The following is a 25,816-nucleotide window of genomic DNA, read 5'->3' on the forward strand; positions in this document are numbered from 1 at the left end:
TGCCGACGGGGCCGGGTGGCCCAGCTCAGTGCCACGGCTCGGCGGGGCTGGCCGGGTGGTGCTGCCGCCACCGCCGGGCTCGCTGGCCCCCCTCTCCCGTCAGCACCGCCCCGCTGCCGCGTTCGCTCGCCCGGCTGGCAGGGCTGCCGCCGCCGCCGCCGGGCTCGCCGCTCACCCCGCGCCGCGTTCGCCCCGCGCCGCGCCGCGTTCACTCGCGCCGCGTTCGCTCGCCCTGCGCCGCGCCTTGCTCGCGCCGCGCCTCGCTCGCGCCGCGCCCGCCCTGCGCCGCGCCCGCCCCGCGCCGCTTTCGCTCGCGCCGCTTTCGCTCGTGCCGCTTTCGCTCGCGCCGCGCCCGCCCCACGCCCGCGCCGCGCCGCTTTCGCGAGCGCCGCTTTCGCGAGCGCCGCTTTCGCTCGCCGAGCGCCGCTTTCGCGAGCGCCGCTTTCGCGAGCGCCACTTTCGCTCGCCCCGCCGGCAGGGCTGCCGCCGCCGCCACCAGGCTCGCCGGCCGCCCCCTCCCGTCTGCACCGCCACCGCGTTTCCTCGCCCTGACCGGCACTGCAGGCCCCCGCACCGCCGGGCTCCCCCACGCTGCTGGCCCCGATTCTGCTGGGCTTCCCCCGCTGCCAGGCAGCCCCACCCGCCAGCCTTCCTGCTTCTGTCATGCTCCCCTGCACTGCTAGCCCCAGTTCTCCCGGGCTCCCCCGCCCCCCCTGCCCCGCCCTGCTGGCTCAGGCTCTGCCGCCCGCCCCCCACACTGCTGGCCCCGCCTCTGCCAGGCTTTCCCACCTCTGCCGGGGCCGGCCGGGCTCCAGCTTGGCTTGGGGCTGCCGCGGGCTCTCACTTCCGTGTTGGCAGCTTTTAGAATTTTGTTAATGTATTAGCCGCCCCGGAATATTGGCCGCACTTGCGGGTTTCCACCAAAATTTTGGTCAAATTGGTGCGGCTTGTATTCGTGAAATTACTGTATTTGTCAGACCTGAAAAAATGCTATTTTTGAGTATGGGTTCTTGCTAGTAGTTCTAAAGTCTCACATTTAAGTTTAACTTTTTTTGAATCATCTATAGAAAGGTGTCACACATGCACAGAGAACTCTTGGGATTGCAGCACATGGTGCTCTCAGCTATCTGACTCCACTGATCCTGTCTTCCTGTCTTGTGTTTCCACTTTGTTTCCTCCTCATGCTTTCTTTCTTGCATCACCAGCAACCCAACAAACTCTCTGTCTTTGGTTTCTTACACCATAAATCATATTGCAGAATTGTTTTAAAACAGGTAAATGCCTCAAACAGGATTCAGGCAAACATTTTTGCTGTTAAATGTACTGATAATTAAAATATTAGCTATAGTGGTTTTAGCAGGAAGATACTAAAAATCTTTTTTCGACTTGAGAGTATCTGAAGAATTGCTATTAGCAGTATTGTGTTTTAATAATGTAATTTAAATTGTTGATAAGGGGTACACTTGGAATATGCCTACAGCAGTAAAAAGTAAAACTTTAAAAGAAGCAATATGCAGGTAGAGCACAGGGCAGTAGTCTGTTTTGTTGCTATTATGCATATATATGTGCAGAATCGTGTAACAGATGAGCACTGCTTATGATTCTTTGTCATTTGATAAATTCCACAATATAAATGTCACCATTTTGATATAATGGCATTTTTAAAAGTTGTTTTCCTGAGTGGTGGGTAATTTAAAAATATTTTGTGCTATTTAATGTATGATGTGTTATCTTTTTTTCTTGCAATAACAGATAAGAAGCACTTTTTCTATAGTTTTGTTCCATTGCTTTCCATTAGTGTGCAGTGAAGAAAGTGTTTATTTTTACTTCTGATGGCTGCAGAGACAAAAAAGGAAATCTGGTGAAATGCTTGTGTTTGTACAGGAGTTGTATATGTTCTTATTAGTATTCAAAATGTGAGTTTGAGCCTCTTTTTCATGACTGCTCAGACAACTGCTACTGTGTTGAGCTGATTTGTTGCTGACAGTTACTGGAATATCAATCTTTATTATGGTCTAAGTAAATATTAGAAACACTGGGGCTGGATTACTGAGTTGCTGGAATGGGACATGTGGAATAGGGACAGGAAAACCATGGATATATCTGTTAACACAGTGAGGACTATGTTTTGGCTTATTCTTTCAGAATATGCTTTGAAATTTCTTTAGAATATTCTTGTGGAAATTGAGAAATGTTCTGTTCGAAGAAAAATCTGTAGATTACCACTGGAGTAAACATGGAACTTGGAATGCAGGGCACAGGCTATCAAAATCTCTGATTTTATATATTTAGAATGTTGTTGGGGGTTTTTTTGTTTGGTTTTTTTTTGTTGTTGTTGTTTGTTTTTTTTTTTTTTTTTTTTTGTGCTTTTGGCTAAGACATCATGTTGCAGACAGGCCACACATTTGGTTGAAAGTCTTTTTAAGAGCACCTGTACATTTTTCAAAAAGAGTGAAGATTTTTAAATCTATAAGCTATGAAAGAGAAGTGTAATGTAACAGGTGAGGTTTAAACAGAACACAGTCTAGTTAATTTTACTTGAAGAGGTCATAGCACAGTGGGAGATTGTTGTCTGGATTTTATTCATGCTATCTCTTTGGAAATAGGTCAGTGTATGTTCCAACACAAAGCTTCAGGTTTTGTCTTGCTTACCATGCAGTCTTTCATGGCTGGAATGAGTACATAATTGTCTAACATTCACTGTCTAATGAGGCTTAGGCTCATGCACCAAGTGCAAGATCTAACATAAAGTATCTCTGCCTTATATTGCTGCTGCTGCTCACTTAATGCAGAAAAATGACCCTGAGAAGACTTATATGCTCAAGGGTGTCCTGGTTTGAAAAGATGTGTGTGCTAGGGAAGAGCAGGGCCTTCTCTTGAAATGGAGTTAATAAATTCCTCCCTCTGAATTAGTATAATTTTGAAATTAAGGAGCTGTCAGGCAAAGACACAGGGATAGGAATAACAGTTCTTTATTAGTATATCTAACAAGAGAAACAAAACAACAATTATGAAATTAACAGCAAACAGAACAGTAACCCAGTTCCAGTCCTTCTCAGCTGCAGGCACTTTCCCTTTGGTGCAGTTGCCGTCACAGTTACAGTCACAGCTGGCAGTGAGTGCTGGCAGATTCCCGGTGGAGCAGATGCGCACCCCACAGCTGTAGGAGTGCTGGGGGTGATGGTGGCTGTGTCCCAGATGGGAAGAGATGGAGAAGAGGTGGAAACGCTCAGAAAATAGCAAGGTGACGCAGGACATTGCTGGGTCTAGCAACAGAAGAGGCAGCTCCAGGCTAGCAGCAATAACCTTGCTCCTCCGAAGCCAAAAGCGAGTGGGCTAGCAACTGCCTCCCACCCTCCTTCACTTGCTTCTAATCTTCTAACCCCTCTTTTCCTCTACCCTCTTAGAGAAATCCCAAAAAAGCAGGGGGGCTCTCCCTCTCTGCATCTCAAGGTCTCAAGGAAAGGCAAAACCAATGCCCAGCAAAGGGGCAGCAAGATGGAATTCTGCATAGGGCACCATGTTGTGGAAGCTTCTTCAGTCAGCACTAATAGTATTTCTGAAGCCGGAAGACAACTCCATCTTCTTGCTCTGCCATTTATTATTTCCTGGCATATAGCTAGAGAACCATGTGTTTACTCAAGTGTGGTCTTACTGCATTTTTGATATCAGATAACTGTAGATGGTGTTTGGGAGACTTGTTTAAGTTGCTCATTGCAGTTGCAGTCACTATTTCTCTTTGCTTGTCCTTTTTCTTGGTTTATTTTTATTCCACATACCACAAAAAAGAAGGGAATCTCAATTTTTATTGTAGTATTTGAGAGGAAAGAATTTTAATTCCCATCTCTGAAAGCATTAATTCTAAAAATTAGATACAGTAATTTCACACGTATAAGGCACACTCTTTTGACTAAAATTTTGGTCCCAACCTGGAAGAGTGCCTTATACTCTGGAGTGCCTTATATATGGACTAAGTTCAGAAATTTGCCGACCTGGAAGTGTGAGCCGTGGGCTGAGCCAAGCTCACGAATTGAGCACCTACCAGTAAAACCCACAGTTGCGCAATTGTTACAAATTGGTTACTCTGTTGCGCAGTGGGCGGAGCGGGCTCCTGCTGGCGGCACAGGGGGAAGCAAGGGCTCCCTCCTGCCGGCACCATGGGGTAGGGGAGAGCAGGGGCTCCCTCCCGCTGGCACTGTGGCACAGGGGAGAGTCGGGGCTCCCGCCGGCACAGTGGGGGGAGCACAGCTCGCAAATTGAGCGCCTACCAGTAAAACCCGTGATCGCATGATTGTTACAAATTGATTACTTTCTTGTGCGCAGATCCTCACTGCGAACGAAAGTGTGCCTTATACCCCGGAGCGTCTTATATATGGACAAAGTTCGGAAATTTGCCGACACCGGGAAGTGCGCCTTTAACCCCAGTGTGCCTTATACTCTTGAAATTACTGTAATTTATTAAATATATCCTGATACAAATTTGTGTTAATGACAGTAGCTTGTAGTATCTGCTATCGGGGACATAAACTGGCAACCATCAAAATGGCGGTTTTTATGCAAAAAAAAAAAAAAGTGAGTTTATGCAGAAATTTATAAGCCTGAAAAACATCCTTATCCTTGTCTGATCTGTATCCTTCAGTTTTACTTTTACAAATGGTATGAAAACTCTAGGGCCTAGTGACGGTAGTATGGAGTAACAATTTAGTTATTCGTTTGTCTTCAAATGGGTGAAAAATGTTAATCGTGGAGAAAATAATCTGTTAATTCCAAGTGAACTGTGTGACTGCTCAAAGTCTATTTTCTGCACATGAAACCGTACTGTAATGTACTTGCCACTCATAACATCAGTCTCCAGATTCTTGAAAGAGGAAGGTAGCAGAATAATGAGTTTTCAGATAGGTCTGTTGGGGAAGTAAATGTGTCAGGTTATATCTTTCTGTCATTTGTAGACAATATCTTGCTCTTTCCCTTCAATTTATTTGTGTGGATTTTACATGCTTTGAGAAGTAATCCTTTTTGGCTACAGTGACTGGTTAGTGCCAGGTATCCCCATGAACTAACCAGTCACCAGTTGTACACAAACTTCCTAATTTCTCCTTCTCTCACAAAATGTACTACAGGAATATGTAGGGGAAGGAAGGCCTAAAAATTGTTCTAAGACCTCAACTTACTTGTTTCAAGTCGACGTTCTTCCTTCTTTATGAGAAAATCTAAGTTTCAGTAAGCTGTTAAGAAACTGGTTGCTAATGTACAGATTTTGGGTAGTGGGATCGAAGGTAATACAAGAGGAACTTCATTTTTTGGCTTTATTAGAGGTTGGGGAGAGGTGTCTTTTTTGGTTTTAATACGTTTATAAAACTCTGTTTTAGTTACCAGTAGATGTTGGCAATAACCTCTACTTTTCTGAAGCTTGCTAGAAATAATATTTGGAAAGTACTCTTTCTTTACCATGTCATAAACAGGATTAATTTACCTCAACACCCAATTTCTAACTCTCGTGAGAGTCCGATGAATTAGGTATTTGAAATTTCATCTTGTTTTTACTGCTTGAAAGGCAAACAGCTGCAGTTTCACATTCTAAGTGAAAGTAATTTTTGTTAGCGAAATTGAAAGACAACAGATACATAGCAAATTAGTTTAAGAAATAAATCTTTTAAATCGTCTTCTGTGAGCCCAGGATCTTTATGTTCAGAGCTCAGTTTCAACTTCTGGATCTGAAGCTCTTGTATTTGTCTTGGGGTGATTTTATCGTGATACTTCATTCCCTAATCATCTGCTTTATGCCCAGAAATGTCTGCAGTTTCTTTAAGACGATTCAGGGGGCAGGGCCAGAGCCTGGGAACGCGAGGCGCGGGCTCTGTTCAATCTCTCTCTCTCCGGGTGCTTCAGATGTTGTAATCTTCTTTTAGTTGGTTTGGGTTTTTGCTAGCTTGAAGCAAGAAGGATTGTTTTTCCCTTGCCTTCCCATCTCCTAGCTTGGAGGCTGTATTGGGAATCCTCTCAGCGACTTACTGTTTTTTTGTTCCCTTGAACTGTTTTCGACTTGGCTTGTTTTTATTTTCGGCCTGTCCGGGGAGCCGTCAGGACCACCTTGAACTCTAGATCTCAGAGGAGCTGAACCAACATGAGAAAGGACATTAAAATCCACGAACTTTGGTGCGGTGAGGAAGAGACCCAGGAGACCCACGCCAGAAATTCAGCTTTCCCATGTGCTCTGCTCCGGGCTGCTATGTGATCTAGGCTTCGCCTTCCCAGAGACAAAAGTGACCTGCTTCCATTTTGTTTTCCGTGCCACGCAATCAGCCTGTGTATTTTTTTTGCCCAGGCATTTTTCTGATTTGTTGTTTTTGTTGATGTTGTTGTTTTTTTCTGGTGGGTGTCCGGATGTGTGGAGGTTAGGTTTCTGAGAATTGATATCTAGCATTTATTCAATCATTTTCTGTGCCTTACGGGTACCCTCCACTTGTTTGTTTGTTTGTTTGTTTGTTTGTTTGTTTTGCTTTTTGTTGTTAATAAGCAAGGGGATTTTTGTTTGGTATTTTTCCTACTCTTTCACCTGCTGGTATGAATTTCTCTCATTGGCAGACAAAAAGGCAGTTATTAAAGGACTTTTTCTTTTAAGAGGAAATGCTCATTCTAGGGCATTTTCTCCTGCAATTTGACTCCAAAACTGGGACAGTATTGTTGACCCACACGCAGCCTCTGAATTAGGACAGATTCTTTCTGGGCAGCTTTTTGCTTTGCTTACCATCCCCCTTTACAGGAAGCTGAATGGTTGACCAACCACCTCTAGGAATTTACTATTGCTTCACTTAGTTCATAGGATAGCCAAAGTAATTTTTACTGATATTTGAAAACAAATTCAATTTTGCTGAGACATCATTGTTGAATGGCACTTGCGTAATGACCTACAAATAAACAACCTAACCCTTTGGGTCAGATGAGCTTCTAAACAAGTAACTGCTCGTAAATTTGCTAAGTAGTAGTGATGCATAATAATTAATACTATGAAGCCTTATACATCTCACAGCATCAGTTACCTACTTGAAACAGATGCCTGATCTGTGGGTCTGTTTCTGTATACAAGTTGTTACTCTATTTTCACATGACAGGTTAAAAGGATACAATATTAGTAGTTAGAAGTCCTTTTCTAGGAAGGCAGTGCTCATGTCCATCTCTGTAATTTTTGATTTTTCAGAGTGAAAATAAGGCAACACTGTGTTGCAAGCTGTTGCAATAGTTCACTCGAGTTTCAAGACCAGGGTTTTTTTAGTAGGCTTAATTGTGGATTTTTTTTTCATTAACACTACTGTTTGCCATTGCCATTTGATTGCAGAACTTCTGTGGAAAAAACAGCTAATGATATGGATAGTAAGTTAAATATTGTAAATATTTGAGAATATTTTTATTGTATTTTTCATGTACAATATGTACTCTTCACTTAAGCCTTCTTAAGTTAGGAAAAAATGCATTTGCCGGCTTTTACCTCCGTGAGTTATATTGTCTGTTTCTAAAATTTATGTATCGTAGTTTGATAATAATTTTGCAATGATTTCGCATGCATGCTCTAAACATACGTGTGAAAGTGTAGACTGCGTGTGGTGCACATTGTTTTATTTCTTACGCTTTGCTCAGAGGTACATAATTATCCAAACACTTTTTCTAAATAAGATGAGTTTATTTTATCTCCCTTTATCCCCTTTATCAAGTGGGGGTGTTTTTTTGTCAATTTATTTTAGGTTAAAAAGTCATACCGTCTCAGGGAAGCAGCAGCACATTGTGAGTTTCTTGGAGCCGCAGCTCTAATGTGAAATGACCAGATGATAATGAGTTAAACAGTACCTGGTAAACAACGCAATCACAGTGGCAACCCTGCACAAGCAACGTCAAAAAGCAGGGGACTTTGGTGTTCCCAAGTCAGTAGGAAACATGCCCAGGATCTCACCTGCCAGAGTGCCTGCAATTTTTGCATAGATTTCTATAGGTCCTGTAACCATGTCTGTTAATGCGACAGAGAATGATCCTCCCAGATTTTTTGTGGGTGAAGATGGAGAAGGATTGTTGGATTCAGCCAGATCTACAGATTATGAACACTTCTATGACCATGGGGAAGAAGAGGAGGAAGAGTATGACTCTGTATGTATTGTAGGGACACTTGTTTACTATTCTTTATTCTCAAGCATTATGTTTGATTTCCAAATTTTTTGAAATTGGTTTCTAAAAATATTTTTTCAAAATTTCTCAGTATTTAATTGTTTTTCAAAAATGGCATTAACTCACATAAGTCTAGTACTGAAATGGTGTTCCAAACTGAGCAATTGTTCATGTTCAGATATGATTTCTCAGTAATGCTTGGAAAAGAAGGATGCTGGAAAATTAAGTATACCTTGAACTGTGAAGTAGATGTGCTTGATTTTAGAGAGTTTCAGGGCAACTGAGGTTGATGTGCATGGTTTGCAGACTTGATTTGGATTCTGAGAATGAATTTGATGATGGCATAAGCCTCTGTTTTATTTATTTGGATAGTTGGAAACAAAAACAATTACTGCGAATTTTTCTTATGTGCGCTGTTAACTGCTTCAGAGTTGACTTGATTGTTATTTTTTTTATTCTTTGTCTTGGTATATTGAAAGTGCATACTAAGTTAACCTTAGTATATTATCTTTATTAAGTGTTCTGAATTGTATTTCAGCACTGTGCTCACTGATTTTTAGCTTGCTTAAGACAAACTCTTTAATTTTATTACGCATGAGTCATCATGTCAGCTTTTTGACTGTTTGTTGTTTGTTCTTCTTGCAATATTGCCCTTTATGGAATAGAATGCATTTTCACTAATTGTAAATAAGTCTAAAAAGTTTAAATGCAATACAGCATTGCTAAAGCACTTTCCATGATTAAAAGTAACTTGGAAATGCAGAGTAGCAGTGCAAAATTAGCAGGTAGTTCAGTTAAGTGAGTCAGTTTTGGCAAGGGAAGGTAACTGGCTGGGTTTTCAAAAAGCAATAAATTAAAGAATTGCTCTGTGGGCTTTTTGTTTCCTTTATAGAGCAGAGTAAGTTGGCTTTTGCCTTTAGAAATACCACTGACAGAAAAGAGTTATTGAAAGTTTAACATGAAAGTAAATATAGAATATGCAAAAAAAGTGAAATTATTTATGCACTTAATAGTTCAGAAATCTAGAAGAGTAGTTCTTGGTTTTTAATTTTCCTTTTCATAATTCACTTGTAATAATAGGTGATGATAGGCCTTGTGATTGTTAATTAGACAGGAAAAAATGACATAATTGAAAAATCAATTGCTAGTTAATTTTAGTCTAAAGTAGATGAACTGTATGCCACAGTTTCACTCTTGAGGCATTTTTTGTGTGGATGCAGTGTTTTATGCTCTTACGTTGCATTTTGTTATCTGATAGCAATTTACCTGATTAAAAACTAAATTAAAGGCAGAACATGAACTTTAAGAGAAAATACCTGCTCTAGTATTGTGTTGCTAAAACCCTGTTGTGTTTTGAGAACATGTAATAATTACTTTTCCCTTCCCCCACCTTCTTTCCAGCCACCAGAAAGACAAATCGCAGTTGGGATTTGTTCCATGGCTAAGAAATCAAAGTCCAAACCAATGAAAGAAATTCTTGAACGTCTCTCCATGTTTAAGTATATAACTGTGGTGATATTTGAAGAAGATGTTATTTTGAATGAGCCAGTAGAAAACTGGCCTTTATGTGACTGTCTCATTTCTTTTCACTCTAAAGGTAAATCTTGTAATAATAATACCATAAATACTTGTGACAGCTGAATTATTTAAGTCCTTTGAAAGTCCTTTTAGGTTTTTTGTCTTGCAGTTTTATTGGGTTTTACTAGGAAGTGATTCTTTTGTCTTTTTTAATATAATGTAACTGATTTTTGAAGTGAAAGTTTTTAAAATGATGCTGTTTACATGGCTTGAGAAAGTCTTGTCTGACAAAATATAAGAAGAGCTGTCCCAGTAGTAAATATGTTTTAAGCCAGTGGAAGTAGTGCAAAGGTTCATGCAAAGGTCCCAAACTATTTACTGGTAATGTGTCTTGTAATGTTGATTTGTTTTCTTAATAAATATTTTAGGGTTTCCACTGGACAAAGCAGTAGCCTATGCAAAACTCAGGAATCCGTTCATAATCAATGACTTGAATATGCAGTATCACATACAGGACAGGTAAATAACACTAATCACCCTTTAAAGCAAGCCATTTCTGTCAGAGACTATATAAATTTGTTGTTACTGCATAAGCAACAGTTCCAGTGTATTGTCCCTGCCCATGATGGAGGGTTTGGGACTAGATGATTTTTAACATCTCTTCTAATTCAAACCATTCTGTGATTCCATGATTGTACAGTAGTTTAAATAAAATTGCAGTGAATGCTACACTTTATTAATGTATGCACAGTTTTCTGGGATGTGTCTTAAGGTGTGTGTTCTTCTTTTGCTGTTTTTACATTGATACATATGAAGATTTAGCAAGTTAAAAATTTGGTGATGCATTTTTCTAAAGCTTAGCAAATAAGAATGTTTAAACTCTTAAACTACCTATAGGATAGGGATGTATAGAAGCTGTACAGGCTCAGATAATTGTAGAATTCATGTGATTTGCAGAGTATTTTTCTGTAAAGATGATACTTAACAGAAGATGTGAGTACTCAAAGGTCATGTGGTTATTGAAAGTGAATTTTTTTTTGAGCTGAGGTCATGCCTAGCAAACATTAATAAAACAATGGTGAGGAAAAGATATAAACACTGGAACCTTCTGAACAGTGAGCAGACCTCCTACTTTGGATACGTCCAGTTACTGTTCTGTATAAGCTTAAAATGAAAGGTTGAAAAATCTCATTAAACAAGACAGTTGTTTTGTGCAAATGTCTATTGCACAGCCAGGGAGGAAAGTACTGGCATTGCAAAGTGCATTTTTATTGATGTTGAAGAGATCACTGCAAAGGTATGGCTGTGTCAGTGACCTTTATAGCATTATATTAGTAAAATAGAGTATTATATATGTAACCTTACCTTGTGTGATTTGAAGAAAAAAATTGTTTGTTTTTCTCCTCCTTTACTCATGGATTGTAAGATGCAAATATTAGCACAATTTCTTGGCTCATTGTGCAATACTTCTTTTCTTCTAGAAGAGAAGTCTATGGTATTCTTAAAGCTGAAGGCATTTTACTTCCCCGCTATGCAGTTCTGAACCGTGATCCAAACAATCCCCAAGGTAAAAAGAACAGAGAAGAAATATCAACCATTAACATCTCTTTGTTTCCACTGGAGAACAGTAGAATCATAGTGGAAAGCTAAATTTCACAGCCTAGACAACTAATTTTTGCAGTTTGATTTCTTTGCCAGCATTTGAAGTGTTGTTGTGGGTTGATCCCTACTGGCTGTGGGGTACAGTATGTGAAAGAGAAAAGAGGTTGAGGCTGTGTAAGCACTGTTCAGCATTACCAAAAATATCAAGACTTTCTTGTCACAAGTTCAAAACATAGCACCATACCAACTGCTGTGAAGAAAAATTAACCCCATCTCAGCCAAAGGCAGTACAAGTGTGCACCTGAGAAGTATGATTCTGACACCATACATCTTACAGACATCATAGAACAACTAGAATATAAGGGCCTCCTTACTCAAACTGAGCTTCTAATATGTCTCCAAAGACAGCAGCATCCAGGATATTCTATTAACTACAATCATTACAGTAATTTCACGACTACAAGGCACACTGGATTATAAGGCGCACCTCCGGGAGTCGGCAAAATTCCAAACTTTCTCCATACATAAGGTGCACCAGACTATAAGGCGCACCTTTTTTTTTTTTTTTTTGCAGCGAGGATCCATGCTGCGTGCAACAAAGTAACGAATTGGTAACGGACTCGCACGATTGCAGGATTTACTGGCAGGTGCTCAATTTGCAAACATTTTTCACTGATTGGTGTAGCCTTTTAACGCAGCCCCAAGCACCCTCCCCATGCATGGGCCCCAGCACTCCTGCCCGCACCTGGCAATGGCTGGCAAGGCACGGCTTGGGGCTGCTGCTGTTTGGGGAGGCTCAGGGCTGCCGCACCTCGGGGCTGCTGCAGCTCGAGGCTCCCTCTCTCCCCACACGGCTCCTGCCGGCCGGGGCTGTCACCCGCCCCGTGCGGCTCCTGCTGGCTGGGGCTACCCATGGCCGCCCAGTCCCGTCCACCCTGTGCGGCTCCTGCCGGCCAGGGTTGCCCGCTCCTTCCCTCCCTGCACGGCTCCTGCCTGCACCACCACCTCCCCTTGTGGTTCGGCTCGCAGCTTGCACTTCCGGGTTGTCAAACTTCCGAACTTTGTCCATATATAAGGCGCATCCGGATTATGGGGCGCACTTCCGGGTTCCGACCAAAATTTTAGTCAAATGGGTGCGCCATATAGTCGTGAATTGGACTAAAATTTTGGTCGGAATCCGGAAGTGCGCCCTATAATCCGGATGCGCCTTATATATGGACAAAGTTCGGAAGTTTGACAACCCGGAAGTGCAAGCTGCGAGCTAAGCTGGAACCTGTGGGAGCCGCAGCCACTGGGCAGGGGAAGCCGGGACCCGGCATGGCTACCAGCTAGGGGGATGCCAGGACACACCACGGCTGCCAGGCGGGGGGACGCCGGGAGGTGGCGCAGCCGCTGGCCAGGGGGACACGGTGCGGCCGCCGGCTGAGGGGAAGCAGTGCCGCCGCTGGCCGGGGAGAAGCCGGGACCCACCGCGGCTGCCGGCCAGGGGGACGCCAGGACGCAACACGGCTGCACGGTGGTAGCCAGGAACAGCGAGCCGTGCCAGCCGGTGCCGGGGGCGGGCGGGAATGCCAGGGCCCGCGGCACGGGGAGGGTACCTGGGGCTGAATTTAAAGGTTACACTGATCTGTGAAAAATGTTTGCAAATTGAGGACCTGCCAGCAATTCATTCCTTTGTTGCGTGCAGCGCAACTCCTCGCTGCAAAAACAAAGTGCACCTTATAGTCCAGTGCGCCTTATATAATGTCTAAAGTTGCAAAATCTGCCGACTCCCGGAGGTGCGCCTTATAATCCGATGCCCCTTATAGTCGTGAAATTACTGTACTATTGACAGAAACAAGTCAGGCTATTGAATACTTCCCCTTCTGATTATAAGCAACCATATATTTGAACTCTGTTTTAGACATGCTGCAGGTACTGTACTATGAATACAATTGGGAATTAATTTTTTGTGTACCTGCAAACATACTGACGCTTTTCTACTAAAATAAAAACTTTAAGCAACGTAAGAGATTGCAATGACAGGTCAAGGGAGTTTCTCATTGAAGTGTCTGTGTGATCTATGGAAAAAAGGGCACATTTATGCTTCAAAAGTGAAATAAAAGCTACTGCTTATAGTTAACCACTATTGAATACCAGATTCCTGATTGCTGATACTGGGGGACCTAATCTTATACACAGGGTGCATCTATCACACGATATGAGTTCTAACCCTACGGAAGGTGCCGATGTGTGTACTGTTCACACCACTGTGTACACACTACACTGTGTGTACTGTTCACTTGCCAGCTCCCTGCTATTTCAGAGAAAGGCACTGAAAAAAAAAAAAAAACAATAGCACTTCCCCGTATTCAAAACCTTTCAAAAATACACCACCTTATGCAACTTATGCACCTGGAGACAATTTCCTATCTGACACTGAGGGAATCAACAGAAATTCAGAAACATAGTATTTAAATAGCATAATATAGACATGGTACAGCAAACATGTACTATATGTGATCATCCGTCATTGTGTAGTCAGTAACAAATAAGAGAAACAAAGATGTCATAGAATATTATTTCAACCTGCAAATTAATGCAGATCTCTTAATAATTGTATGCTATTAGTATACCATTACAGCTATGTTATTTGCACTGTTCTTCAGAATGCAACTTGATTGAAGGAGAAGATCATGTAGAAGTGAATGGAGAAGTTTTCCAGAAGCCCTTTGTAGAAAAGCCAGTTAGTGCTGAGGACCACAATGTTTATATTTATTATCCAACATCTGCTGGAGGTGGAAGCCAGAGGCTCTTTCGAAAGGTGAGGTTATAGTGCTAAAGCTATTGAAATGCTTTAGATTTCTAACAGGATTGCAGAGTAATTCTGCCATATCCTGCTTGCTTAGGAATAGTGGCAGATCAGAGAAGTTTCAGGAGAACATGTAGGTTGAATGAAGGCCTATGTTTCTTGCAGTAGACAGTTAGGTACTGCAGATTCCTAGCACACACCATGAATGTAGTTCTAGAGTCTTGCAAAAATGTTTTAGCAGTGGTCAAAAGTTTGCTTCATTTAGTAAGCGTTTTTGCAGTACAAGTGTGTTGTTTTAGGTAGTTTTAAAGTTTCTCAAGCTGTAGTCTATGAGTTTTCTTAATGGAAAAATATATCTTTTAGATTGGCAGCAGAAGCAGTGTTTATTCTCCTGAAAGCAGTGTGAGGAAAACAGGCTCCTATATTTATGAGGAATTCATGCCTACGGATGGAACTGATGTGAAGGTATAGCAACTGTACATTCTTATTTATGAAGAGCTTGTAATTTCTAAAGTTAATAGTGTATCTTGGTCAAGGATTAATTTTAATTGAGTTTTAATACAGTTCATAAGTAAAGAATGTAATTCTGATTCTAGCTATAGTAATTTCACGATTATAAGCCGCACCAGTTTGACTAAAGTTTTGCTCCGTACCCGGAAGTGCAGCTTGTATTCCAGAGCAGCTAATATATGAAAAAAAAGTTCAGAAATTTGCCAACCGGAAATGCGAGCATGCAGCAACCCCGAGCCGAGCCAAGCCTGTGTGGCCCTGAGCAGGGTCAGGGCCACCTCGGCGGACGCGGGGGAGCGGGGCCGGGGCCGGCGGGGGAGGGGGTTGCTGGACCGGGGCAACTCTGTGGCGGTGGGGCCGAGCCAGACCGGGGCAGCTCCATGGTGACGGGGCCAAGCCAGGCCGGGGCAGCTCCGCAGCGAGGGAGTGGGGCACCATGCCGGGCCAGGGCAGCTCCGTGACGGGGGAAGGGGGAGCCGAGCCGGGCTGGTGCAGCTCTCCAGCGGGGGAGGCGGGAGCCATGCCAGGCCGGTGCAGCTGTCAGGCAGGGGAGACGGGAGCCGAGCTGGGCAGGGGCAGCTCCGCGGCGGTGGCAGGGGGGCCATGCTGGGCTGGGGCAGCTCCGCGTGGTGGTGGGGAGGCCGAGCCGAGCCCACATGGCCCCAAGCCAGTAAACCCTGTGTTCCCGCGATTCTGTTACTGATTGGCAACTTTGTGAAAGTTGTACACAGATCCTCGCTGCGAACAAAACTGCGGCGTACAATCCGGTGCAGCTTGTATATGGAGGAAAAACGAAACGTTGCCAATACCCCAGAAGTGCGACTTATAATCGGTGCAGCTTGTAATCGTGAAATTACTGTACTTGTCATGTAGAGCAGATGTGTGTGCATTGTAAGTGCCAAAGGCTGGCTACCCAACATATTGTCTTCCTCTTTCTTGTATTAGTACCAGAACAGCATCTTCTTTGCCTTGGTAACGGACTCTGCTTAGATATTTTATCTGAAGTTTAAAGATTACAAAGAATCTAACTGAAGTAGATCTTGATGTGCTAATTAATAAACAAAAGTTACTTGCCAAAATTTTATGGAGTCAAAGAAGATAACCATTGTGGACCTGTAATAATTTTTTGTTTTTCATTCATTTAAGTTCTTAACAGATGTAAAGATTAGGTACCATAAGAAAATGCTAAAACAGAGCAATAACGAAGTAAGTATTAAACCAGCCATGTGTGAAGATTACTTCCTTTCCCTTTGTGTTCATTTTGGCTATTTTAAGCTCATTTCAAAACATGTGAAACCCATATTTTACCAATACTTTTTAAATCAAGAGAATCACTTAGACCTGCAGCCAGATTTCCATAAGTAAACTGAAATAATTCTCAAAGTAACCAGTTCTCCAGGTTCTGCAGATGTTTTGGAGAAGAAAACATTTACATCTCTGTATCATCATAACTGAGAAATTATTTTTTATTAATTGAGTTTTTATAATGACTCTTTTTCTCATTTTATCGTAGGCTGTCAGTAACTGATGAGTATTCTCTGAAGGGACAGAATACCACTGAGGAAGATGCTTTAGTTTTAGATACTTTAGTTATATGCGTACATTCTGCAAATTTATGCAACATAATTTAAATAGACTGGATCAAGAGCTCCTGATTTATCAATACAGGTGTACACAGTAGGTCCAGACTATGCTCATGCTGAGGCCCGGAAGTCTCCAGCTCTGGATGGCAAAGTAGAAAGAGACAGTGAAGGAAAAGAAGTGAGATATCCAGTCATCCTGAATGCAAGAGAAAAGTTAATTGCTTGGAAAGTATGCCTTGCCTTTAAGGTAAGCTGATTGCTTTCCTGTCTGATCAAACATTTAGTGTTAATTGTTTGTTACATGAAACTTTGTAGAGTTTTAGTGCGTGAGACAGCAGTGGTAATTGCTGCAGCACTCCTAGGAAGGTGAAAAGTTAAATTTCTATTTCTACATTTTTTTTTTTTAATCAAGAAGGACTCTTTCCTCAGTGTATTGAGAAGTTCTCAGTAAGTTGCTTGTACTGCATTAGTTCCCTGAATTTACATGTTGCTATTGTGTTTTGCTAGCCCACAGTGTATCTATTTTATATATATTTTCACACATTTTGATAATAGTGTCTAAGGTGGCAAAACACAGTTTCAATAAAGTTTTTGTAACTTCTGTTACCTAGTATTTATGTCAGATACAAATTATTGTTAATTTGGTAGTAACATGATTAAGTACTTATTTGACTAAATTGATAGTAATTTGATAGTTTCCATTTCTGTATAATTTCAAGATTGCTGTATAGTTGTAAGGATTCTTCTGTACAAAAGTTCCTTCAGTCTCTCACCCTCCTTTCACCTGTTTTATAAAAAGGCTTTCAGTCTATCTCTTTAACTTGTGTGTGACTGTGATGGCAATCTGGAGCCTATAGGGTGTGAGCACTATCAGAAAAATGAATTTTGAAATCTTAAAAAAATAATCAGTTGAAATAGCTTTTAGTATCCTCTGCTAATATTGTCAATAGTACAGTAATTTCACGACTATAAGGCGCACCCTTTTGACTAAAATTTTCCCCCGAACCCAGAAGCGCGCCTTATAGTCCGGTGCGCCTTATCTGATGTGCAAAGTTCAGAAGTTTGCAAACCTGGAAGTGCAATCTGCGAGCTGAGCCGGGACCTGCGGGAGCTGCGGCCGTGCGGGGGGAGTTGGGAACTATGAGAGCCGCGGCCGCCAGGTGGGGGAAACCAGGAACCAGTGCGACCGCCAGCCGGGGAGAAGCGGGGGGAAGTGGCACGGCCACGGGAAAGCGCCCCGGGACAGCGCCAAGAGGCGGCGAAAAAGCGCCCCGGGCAAGCACCGTGGGAAAGCACCGAAAAGCGGAGAAAAAGCGCTGCGGAAAAGCGGCGAAAAAGCGCCCCGGGAAAGAGCCAAAAAGCAGCGAAAAAGCACCCCAGGAAAGCTCCAAAAAGTGGTGAAAAAGCAGCGAAAAAGCGGCAAAAAAGCGCCGCAGGAAAGCGCCGCGAAAAAGCGCCCCAGGAAAGCGGCAGAAAGCAGCAAAAAAGCACCACGGGAAAGCATGAAAAGCAGCGAAAAAGTACCCCCAGAAACCACCGAAAAGCAGCGAAAAAGCGCCATGGGAAAGCGCTGAAAAGCGGTGAAAAAGCGCCCCAGGAAAACACCGAATAAGTGGCGAAAAAGCGCCCCAGGAAAGCAGCGAAAAGCAGCAAAAAAGCGCCGCAGGAAAGCACGAAAAGCAGCGAAAAAGTACCCCTGGAAACCACCAAAAAGCAGCGAAAAAGCGCCATGGGAAAGCGCTGAAAAGCGGTGAAAAAGCGCCCCAGGAAAGCACCGAATAAGTGGCGAAAAAGCGCCCCTGAAAAGCAGCGAAAAAGCACCGCAAAAAAGCGCCGCGGGAAAGCACCGCGAAAAAGCGCCCCAGGAAAGCAGCGAAAAGCAGCAAAAAAGTGCCGCAGGAAAGCAGAGAAAAGCGGTGAAAAAGTACCCCCAGAAAGCACCGAAAAGCGGGGAAAAAGCGCCCCGGGAAAGTGCTGAAAAGCAGCAGAAAAGCGCCCCCGAAAAGCAGCGTAAAAGCGCCATGGGAAAGCGCGGAAAAGTGGCAAAAAAGCGCCGTGGAAAAGCACTGAGAAGTGGCGGAAAAATGCTGTGGAAAAGCAGTGAGAAAGTGCTGCTGGAAAGCGCTGAAAAGCAGCGAAAAAGTGCTTCTGGAAAGCACTGAAAAGCGGCGAAAAAGCGGCGCTGCCGCCGGCCGAGGGGAAGCCAGGACGCGCGCAGTGGGATCCATGAGCCATGAGCTGTGCCAGCCGGCACCGGCGGGGGAGTGCCGGAGCCCGCTGCACAGGGAGGGTGTCTGGGGCTGCATTTAAAGGCTACACCAATCTTTGAAAAATGTTTGCAAATCGAGCACCTGCCAGTAAGTTGTTACTTTGTTGCTCACCGTGCGGCTCCTCGCTGCAAAAAAATAGTGCGCCTTATAGTCCGGTGCGCCTTATATAATCTACAAAGTTGCGAAAGTTGCCGACTCCCGGGGGGTGCGCCTTATAGTCTGGTGCACCTTATGGTTGTGAAATTACTGTATGTTAATGTCAAAACTATCTTGTCAAATTTTGACAAAAATTGTTTTTCACTTTTTTTGTGATTTCTTGCCTGCCGTCCTTAAAAACTATATGTAGTGGGAAATCACTGTGAGAGGGGGGATTTTTAGGCCCATGGCTGCTGCAAGTCTTGAAGTTTGTGCTCATGTGAACCTGACATTCAATACTAATACTGCTAGGGATATGCAGGAAGTATAAAATCAAATTGGGGATAGAAAGTGAATGAGAGGAAGATGTTTGGATGATGTGGGTTCCTTGAAGGTGTCGTGAAACTGACAAAAGATACTATGCATGAAGTGTGTCATGTTTTCAGATTAATACCCTGTTGAAATATAAAGTTTGTTTAGAATAAGCAATCCTAAGTCACTTGAACTTTTATTCTTTAAAACAGCAAACAGTTTGTGGCTTTGATTTGCTACGTGCTAATGGACAGTCCTATGTTTGTGATGTGAATGGCTTCAGTTTTGTGAAAAACTCCATGAAATATTATGATGATTGTGCTAAGATACTGGGGTAAGCCTTTTCTGATTTATTTCAGGTTTACTTATTAACTCCCTTGCATATTACTGTAGTTTATGTACTACCAGATTTCTTATTGCTATTATTTACTTAATACTATTAATATTATTTCTTATTACTATTAATTATTTATTAGAAATAAAATGTCACATTAAAAGTAAATAACATAAATAATTTAAAGGTATGATTAAAGAGAATCCTACATCAATAAATAAGTACTAACTAAATTCCTTATTCCTAAAATTATGCCAAACATCTGAATGTTGAAAAATGCTTTAAGCTAACTGCGTAAGTATTTTGAAAGCAAGATTAAGTTTTTAAAGATAGATGAGATCTTTTCAAGTAGTGAAGCACCCCTGGATGGTTGTGATTGCTCCTGTTTATGTGTCTAAATTGCTGTACATTGTTCCTTGATCTGAAGCTGGTGTATAGTTGTGCATTTGAGGATTTCACACTTGTAAAACCAAATTGAAATAGAATCAAGGTGTCTTCTATCTTGGCATCTTGTCTCTACCACTGGAGGCAAAAAAGGTATTATGTAAGATCATATGGAATTGGGTACAGAACTATATGCCAAGGAAATGTTCTCAAAGTAGACTAAGCTTGTTGTGAATGTCTTTACAGTAAGATTGCACTAATGAGCTACAGCATTACTTTTTGCATTATCTAATTGTCTGGAATCTTACTTTTTTAAGGATTTTGAAAGTTTCTTCAAGATTTTTAGGAATTATATTTTGGCTTATTGTACTTTAGGATAGACTTTTTTCCCCTCTGTTACTGCTTCTTGCGTAGATATTAATCTGAAATTCTGTGGATTTTGATGAAATATTTATGAAAGAGAATGTTAGATGTGCCAACCTTCTTGAGGTAGAGACTGCATTGTCATTTTATAGTTAAGATGAGAGACTGTACTTATTTGTCCAGTTTTATCACAGAAATTTTTGAGAAACTATTGGTAAAAGATAGCAGTTAACTCTTTGATAAGAATGGCTTATTGATTATTAGGCACTTTTAGTTCGGCAGTGAAGCCAGTTGTCTGCATATACAAATGAACAAGCAAATTCCTATCCAAGGAATTCTTTAGGAACTGGAGTTGAAAAGCTGAAGTTCATTATAAAGACAGGGCCAGTAGTCTAATGTCACTGTAGTTCTAAATTATTAAATGGTATTTATTATGCAATTAAAAGAAAAACATGTATCTATACATTCATGTGTGCTAGTACTCTAAAACTGCATTAATAAAAATGCATATGTATATAATCTGTTTGATTTGGAGGTTGGCATATGTTGTATAAGCTGTGTTTTAAACTTACTTGATGTGTTTTTCTATTTTAAACTCTTATTTTAGAAATATCATAATGAGAGAACTTGCTCCCCAGTTTCAAATACCATGGTCAATTCCTTTGGAAGCTGAAGACATTCCTATTGTGCCAACTACCTCTGGAACGATGTAAGGAAATAGTAGCTTTATATGAATTGTGCAAACTCCCAGTGTAACTTTTGGGTGAATCTTTTTTTCTTTTTACAAGGTGTGCCCAGATTGGCCTATGAATGCTTGTTTTGTGTGCTGAAAACAAGGAAGAAATCACAATTGCTATACCAGCTGTCAGAGTTTCTCACCCTTAGTCAAGCTGAGTATAGAACAGCAGATTTTCTAGTGTAGCGTCTGTTGTGCATAGCTTCCACTGCTAATCATTGTTCCAGCACCAACTTAATAAGCGCTTCTAATAAACATGCTCTCTCATTTAATGATCCTCAAATTTGTTGTTTTAAAAACTACTTCAAATAGATATTCTATAGTTACCTAAGTCTTAAAATCAGTATTTATATTATATACCTTGCATCATTTTCAGTTAACCTTTATATTCTTGCATATGCTTCCATCACTTCTGTAGCTATGTCAGATGACTACAACTTTGTCAACTGTCTTGATTGTGGTTGGTTTAATATTAAAGACCCTTGTGTACAAACTTGTGAAATACAACTCTTGAAATTTCAGGATGGAGCTTAGATGTGTTATAGCTGTAATACGCCATGGGGATCGAACACCAAAGCAAAAAATGAAAATGGAAGTTAAACATCAGAGGTAAATAGAATCTTGGTAAAAATAATTTTCCATATTTTAGAGTATAGGATTTTGGGTCTAAGCAAGCAGTGAATTAACCAGGAATTACACAACTGCAAGTTGCTTTTTGTTTTGTTTTCCTCTAAACCTAACAGTTTTAGATATTGCAAATAATTACAAGTGTGTGCCTCTCTTTCTAACAGGACTGTCAACTTGCTTATGCAGAATTCCTTTAATACATGCTCTGCATTGTGAACAGTCCTGTTTGATTTTATGGAAAATGCTTTGTGTCTATAAATGTCTTTATTAAAAATAATGCAGCAGAGAGTATTTCTGGTTCTCCATTAGACCATGACTTCTGCCTTCTGCTTTTTATTGTAATTATTATTGTATGCAATGTCATATTTTCCTAGTTGTTTTTCTCAAAGTTTAATACTAGACTCTGAATTTCTGATAGATATCATTGTTATGTTGACATTCATAAGATGATGTATATAATTGACCTGGAACTAGGTGCAGTTTCAGTGAAAAGGAATTATTTATTTTGAGACTTCATTATTGCATTCAGAACATGCTGAGGAAGTGTAGCACTGCTCACTTGGTGTTTTTGCTTCCTACTTCTGATCAGGATTATTACTGAAGATTAAGAATTTATATAGCTACATATTCAAATAGTGTATCATGCAAATATGTAGAATATGGTGTTTGGGATTTTTTTAATACTTAGCAAGTCAGTAAGAGAACATTTTCAGCGCTCTTATTTCCCTAGTGCATTGAAGGCTTTCTGAGGAGATGGCATTTGTATAAAACTTGTTTTGACCTCTGTACTGCAGGTCTTAACCTTTCAAATACTGTAAATTTACTAATTTTAGATCACTTTAAGAACTTCCTGTTCAAGTAGTAGTAATTTAATTTATTAATGAAGTTTTAAAATTACTTTTCTTTATCTTAAAGATTTTTTGATCTTTTTGAAAAATGTGATGGATATAAATCTGGAAAACTGAAACTGAAAAAACCAAAACAGTTGCAGGCAAGTTTGTCTTTATTTTTTTACTATAAGATTTTTTAAGTAGAAATTTGTTTATTTAATTAAATGCCATGTTTCCTTCCTTTAGGAAGTGCTTGATATAGCAAGGCAACTCCTTGTAGAACTTGGGCAAAACAATGATTCTGAAATTGAAGAAAGTAAAGCAAAACTTGAACAGCTAAAGACTGTGTTAGAAATGTAAGTGTGTAATTTTCAGGCTTCATAGAAAGGAACGAAAATTGGCTGTATTGACTTGTTTCACCAGTTACTGTATGGATTGCAATGTTATCAACTACATAATAATATAATAATTCAAGCACAAAGTTTTTGAAGAGAAAGGATGTCATGTTTGATATAGGCCATCACTGGTTTTTTTCTTCTTGACTTTTAAATTATTGCTGTATCTAGTGTCTCAGTATATGCTCAACAAGAGAAGGTTACTTTTGTTGATGTCAAATGTGGTTTTCTTGCATGTTTTTAAAATGAAAATACTTGTAAGCAGGGTCTGCTTCTTGCAGTGCGGCATAATGATGTCTGATAGAGCCAGTAAGAGCTTTCACCATGCTTACTTGTCTATTTACAGCAAACTTTGAGCATTGAAGACAAATGAGTTGTTCTGTACTAACCCTGAAATATTTAATACAGTAATTTCACAACTATAAGGTGCACGGGATTATAAGACGCACTTCTGGGTGTCGGCAAGTTTCTGAACTTTGTCCGCATATAAGGTGCACCGGACTATAAGATGCACCTTTTTTTTGCGAGGATCCGTGTGCAACAAAGTAACAAATTAGTAACGGAATCGCTCGATTGCTGGGTTTACTGGCAGGTGCTCAATTTGCAAACATTTTTCACAGATTGGTGTAGCCTTTAAACGCAACCCCAAGCACCCTCCCTGTGCGCAGGCCCCAGCACTCCTGCCTGCCCCGGTGCTGGCTGGTGAGGCGTGGCTCAGGGCGGCTGCAACTCGCAGCTTGGGGCTGCCATGGTTCAGGGCAGCTCAGGGCCGCCTGCGGCACGGGGCCACTCAGGGCTGCCCGTGGCTCAGGGCAGCTCGCACTTCTGGGGTGGCTGCGGCTTGCGACTTAGGCTTCTCCAGCTGCCCGCTCCCTCCCTCCCTGCACCACCCTGGTGCTGTGGAGCTCCGTGCCGCCCCGGTGCTTTGGGAGCCCCGTGCCACTCTGGGAACCTCATGCTGCCCTGGCACTTCAGGAGCCGCATGCCACCCCGGCACTGTGGGAGCCCCTGTCACAGGACCCGTGACCGCCCTGAGCCAACCTGGAGGTGGGAGCCGCGGCCGCCCTGGCACTTCGGGATCCCCGTGTGCCGCCCCAGCGCTGTGGGAGCCCCATGCCGCCTCGAACCACGGCAGCCCCATGATGCGGGACCCCCAGCACCACAGGAGCCCAGTGCTGCAGGAGCCGCGGCCACCCCCAGCCAACCCGAAAGTGGGAGCCGTGGCCACCCCGAGCCAACCCGGAAGTGGGAGCTGCGGCCACCCTGAGCCAAACTGGAAGTGGGAGCCACGGCCGCTCCGTGCTGCGGCGCCCCCAGCGCCGCGGGAGCCCTGTTCTGCCGCACCCCCAGCACCACAGGAGCCCCATGCCGCAGGAACCGTGGCCACTCCGAGCCAACCCGGAAGCGGGAGCTGTGGCCGCCCCATGCCACAGCAATCCCGGCACCACGGGGCTGCTGCATCTCGGGGCGGATGCGGCTCCCACTTCCAGGTTGGCAAATTTCTGCGCGCTTCCAGGTTCAGACCAAAATTTTAGTCAAAAGGGTGCGCCTTATAGTCTTGAAATTGCTGTAATTTAAAAAGAACTGTAAAAACTCAACCGCCCAAAGAAAACAACAGAAACGAATAAGGCTTTAAAGTTGGTTAAAGGTCTTAATGTGAAATGATAATAGGAGTTTTTAATTAAAAATATATCAGGAAACAGGCAATTATTACTGAAATTTATATTAATTGTTTTATATACTGAGTTTTGCTTGAGAACTTAAATGGCTATAAAATCAGTAGCCATCTTCACTCTAAGACCCCTTTCTGGATACTGATAGCTGCTGTAATTTTGATCTGTATAGATAAATTACTTGTTGCATGTCCAATACTTCATGCTCTTGTGGGGGGTGGGGTTCCAGTTTAATGTTCAGTGTTGTAAAAAATAGAATTAAGTGAGTATTTTAAGATGTTTCATTTTAGCATAGTAGTTATTTGTGCTAATTCTGTGCTTGTTGAATTAATGTTTATTCTAAGGAGTGCATCAATAAATGTTGGTCAAATGCACAAATCACTGACCAACAGAGGTTTCTTATATTCTATTGCAGGATTTTAGCAGTTTTGGAGGAAAATATTTAAAATATTTCTCTCCCTCTTTCTCTATAATTTTTCCCTGTTCTTGCTTAAGGTATGGGCATTTTTCAGGCATAAATCGCAAAGTTCAGTTAACATATCTTCCTCATGGCTGCCCTAAGACCTCAAGTGAAGAGGAAGGTATTGTATTACTTCAGTACTTAATCACTTAATATTATGTGTATATAATAGTCATGGACTTCTGGTACAAGATGTCGTGATGTCAAAAAAAGGGAATATTTTGTTTTGAAATAATGTTTGTAGTTAGCAGATATCAACAGTATTTTAATATGCTGAACTGTACACCTAAAACTCTGTAATAAATTTGTCTTCTAACCCTGCTCTTTTGCAACAGAAGAGTAGAATGACAAGAAACTTCAGTGATTCATCAAAGCAGTGTTTTGAGCCAGTATAAGAAAATCCCACTCAGCAATTATTATCTTTAAAATATTTGCAAACTGGAGAGTGTTTAGCATCCAATCTGTTTTAATTTTTCTATCTGGATTTACTTTTTGCTTCAGATTCATATTAAATATTTTTCACGTATATTCTCTTCATAGTTTTATTTTTTTCAGTTTTTCTCTGTTTAAAGTGCCCATTTAGTTCACCAAGTCAATATTTCCTTAATGTTAGAATGCTAATAAAGAGTCATAATGTTGAAAAGATCCTTTGACAAAGCTTTTCATAGACCAAATATTTTTTGTTCATTTAGAAAAAAACATTAGCAGTATACTTCACTACTAATCTCCTCTCCCTGTGTACCATTAGATAATAGAAGAAATGAGCCATCCCTACTTCTGGTTCTAAAATGGGGAGGAGAGTTGACCCCTGCAGGCAGGGTTCAAGCAGAGGAGCTTGGAAGAGCTTTCAGGTGTATGTATCCAGGCGGACAAGGTAAAAGGAAAATTATAATAATAATTTTCAAAAAAAATCAACTGAGTGTCATAAGTCACTTTTGAAGATAATCAAGTGCAAGATGAGAGTTTGAGCAAAATGTTTGTTTGGTAGGAGATTATGCTGGATTTCCTGGATGTGGTTTACTTAGATTACATAGCACTTACCGACATGATCTCAAGATCTATGCTTCTGATGAGGGACGAGTTCAGATGACTGCAGCAGCTTTTGCAAAGGTACATTGTGAAATGGTATTTTCAGTTCT

General features: G+C 41.7%; 1 protein-coding gene across 19 annotated transcripts in view; it reads left to right on the top strand.

Annotated features, from left to right (window-relative positions):
* PPIP5K2 (diphosphoinositol pentakisphosphate kinase 2) overlaps positions 1–25,816 on the top strand; it is a 57,057-nt gene that overhangs the window by 6,761 nt on the left and 24,480 nt on the right. For 10 of the 19 annotated variants that reach the window (XM_033084662.2, XM_033084660.2, XM_033084646.2 and 7 more), the window contains exons 2-15: positions 9,556–9,751; positions 10,101–10,191; positions 11,154–11,239; positions 13,923–14,077; positions 14,429–14,530; positions 16,244–16,405; positions 19,088–19,209; positions 20,564–20,665; positions 21,215–21,301; positions 22,235–22,310; positions 22,396–22,505; positions 24,713–24,798; positions 25,426–25,551; positions 25,666–25,787. In XM_033084662.2, coding sequence (XP_032940553.1) covers positions 9,556–9,751; positions 10,101–10,191; positions 11,154–11,239; positions 13,923–14,077; positions 14,429–14,530; positions 16,244–16,405; positions 19,088–19,209; positions 20,564–20,665; positions 21,215–21,301; positions 22,235–22,310; positions 22,396–22,505; positions 24,713–24,798; positions 25,426–25,551; positions 25,666–25,787 — 1,623 coding nt within the window. Of the gene's footprint in view, positions 1–7,739; positions 8,137–9,555; positions 9,752–10,100; positions 10,192–11,153; positions 11,240–13,922; positions 14,078–14,428; positions 14,531–16,243; positions 16,406–19,087; positions 19,210–20,563; positions 20,666–21,214; positions 21,302–22,234; positions 22,311–22,395; positions 22,506–24,712; positions 24,799–25,425; positions 25,552–25,665; positions 25,788–25,816 lie in introns of all 19 variants that reach the window. The other 9 variants (XM_033084645.2, XM_033084643.2, XM_033084647.2 and 6 more) reach the window with 1 other exon arrangement.

This window comes from Catharus ustulatus, chromosome Z, assembly GCF_009819885.2.
Source record: "Catharus ustulatus isolate bCatUst1 chromosome Z, bCatUst1.pri.v2, whole genome shotgun sequence".
NCBI lineage: Eukaryota > Metazoa > Chordata > Aves > Passeriformes > Turdidae > Catharus > Catharus ustulatus.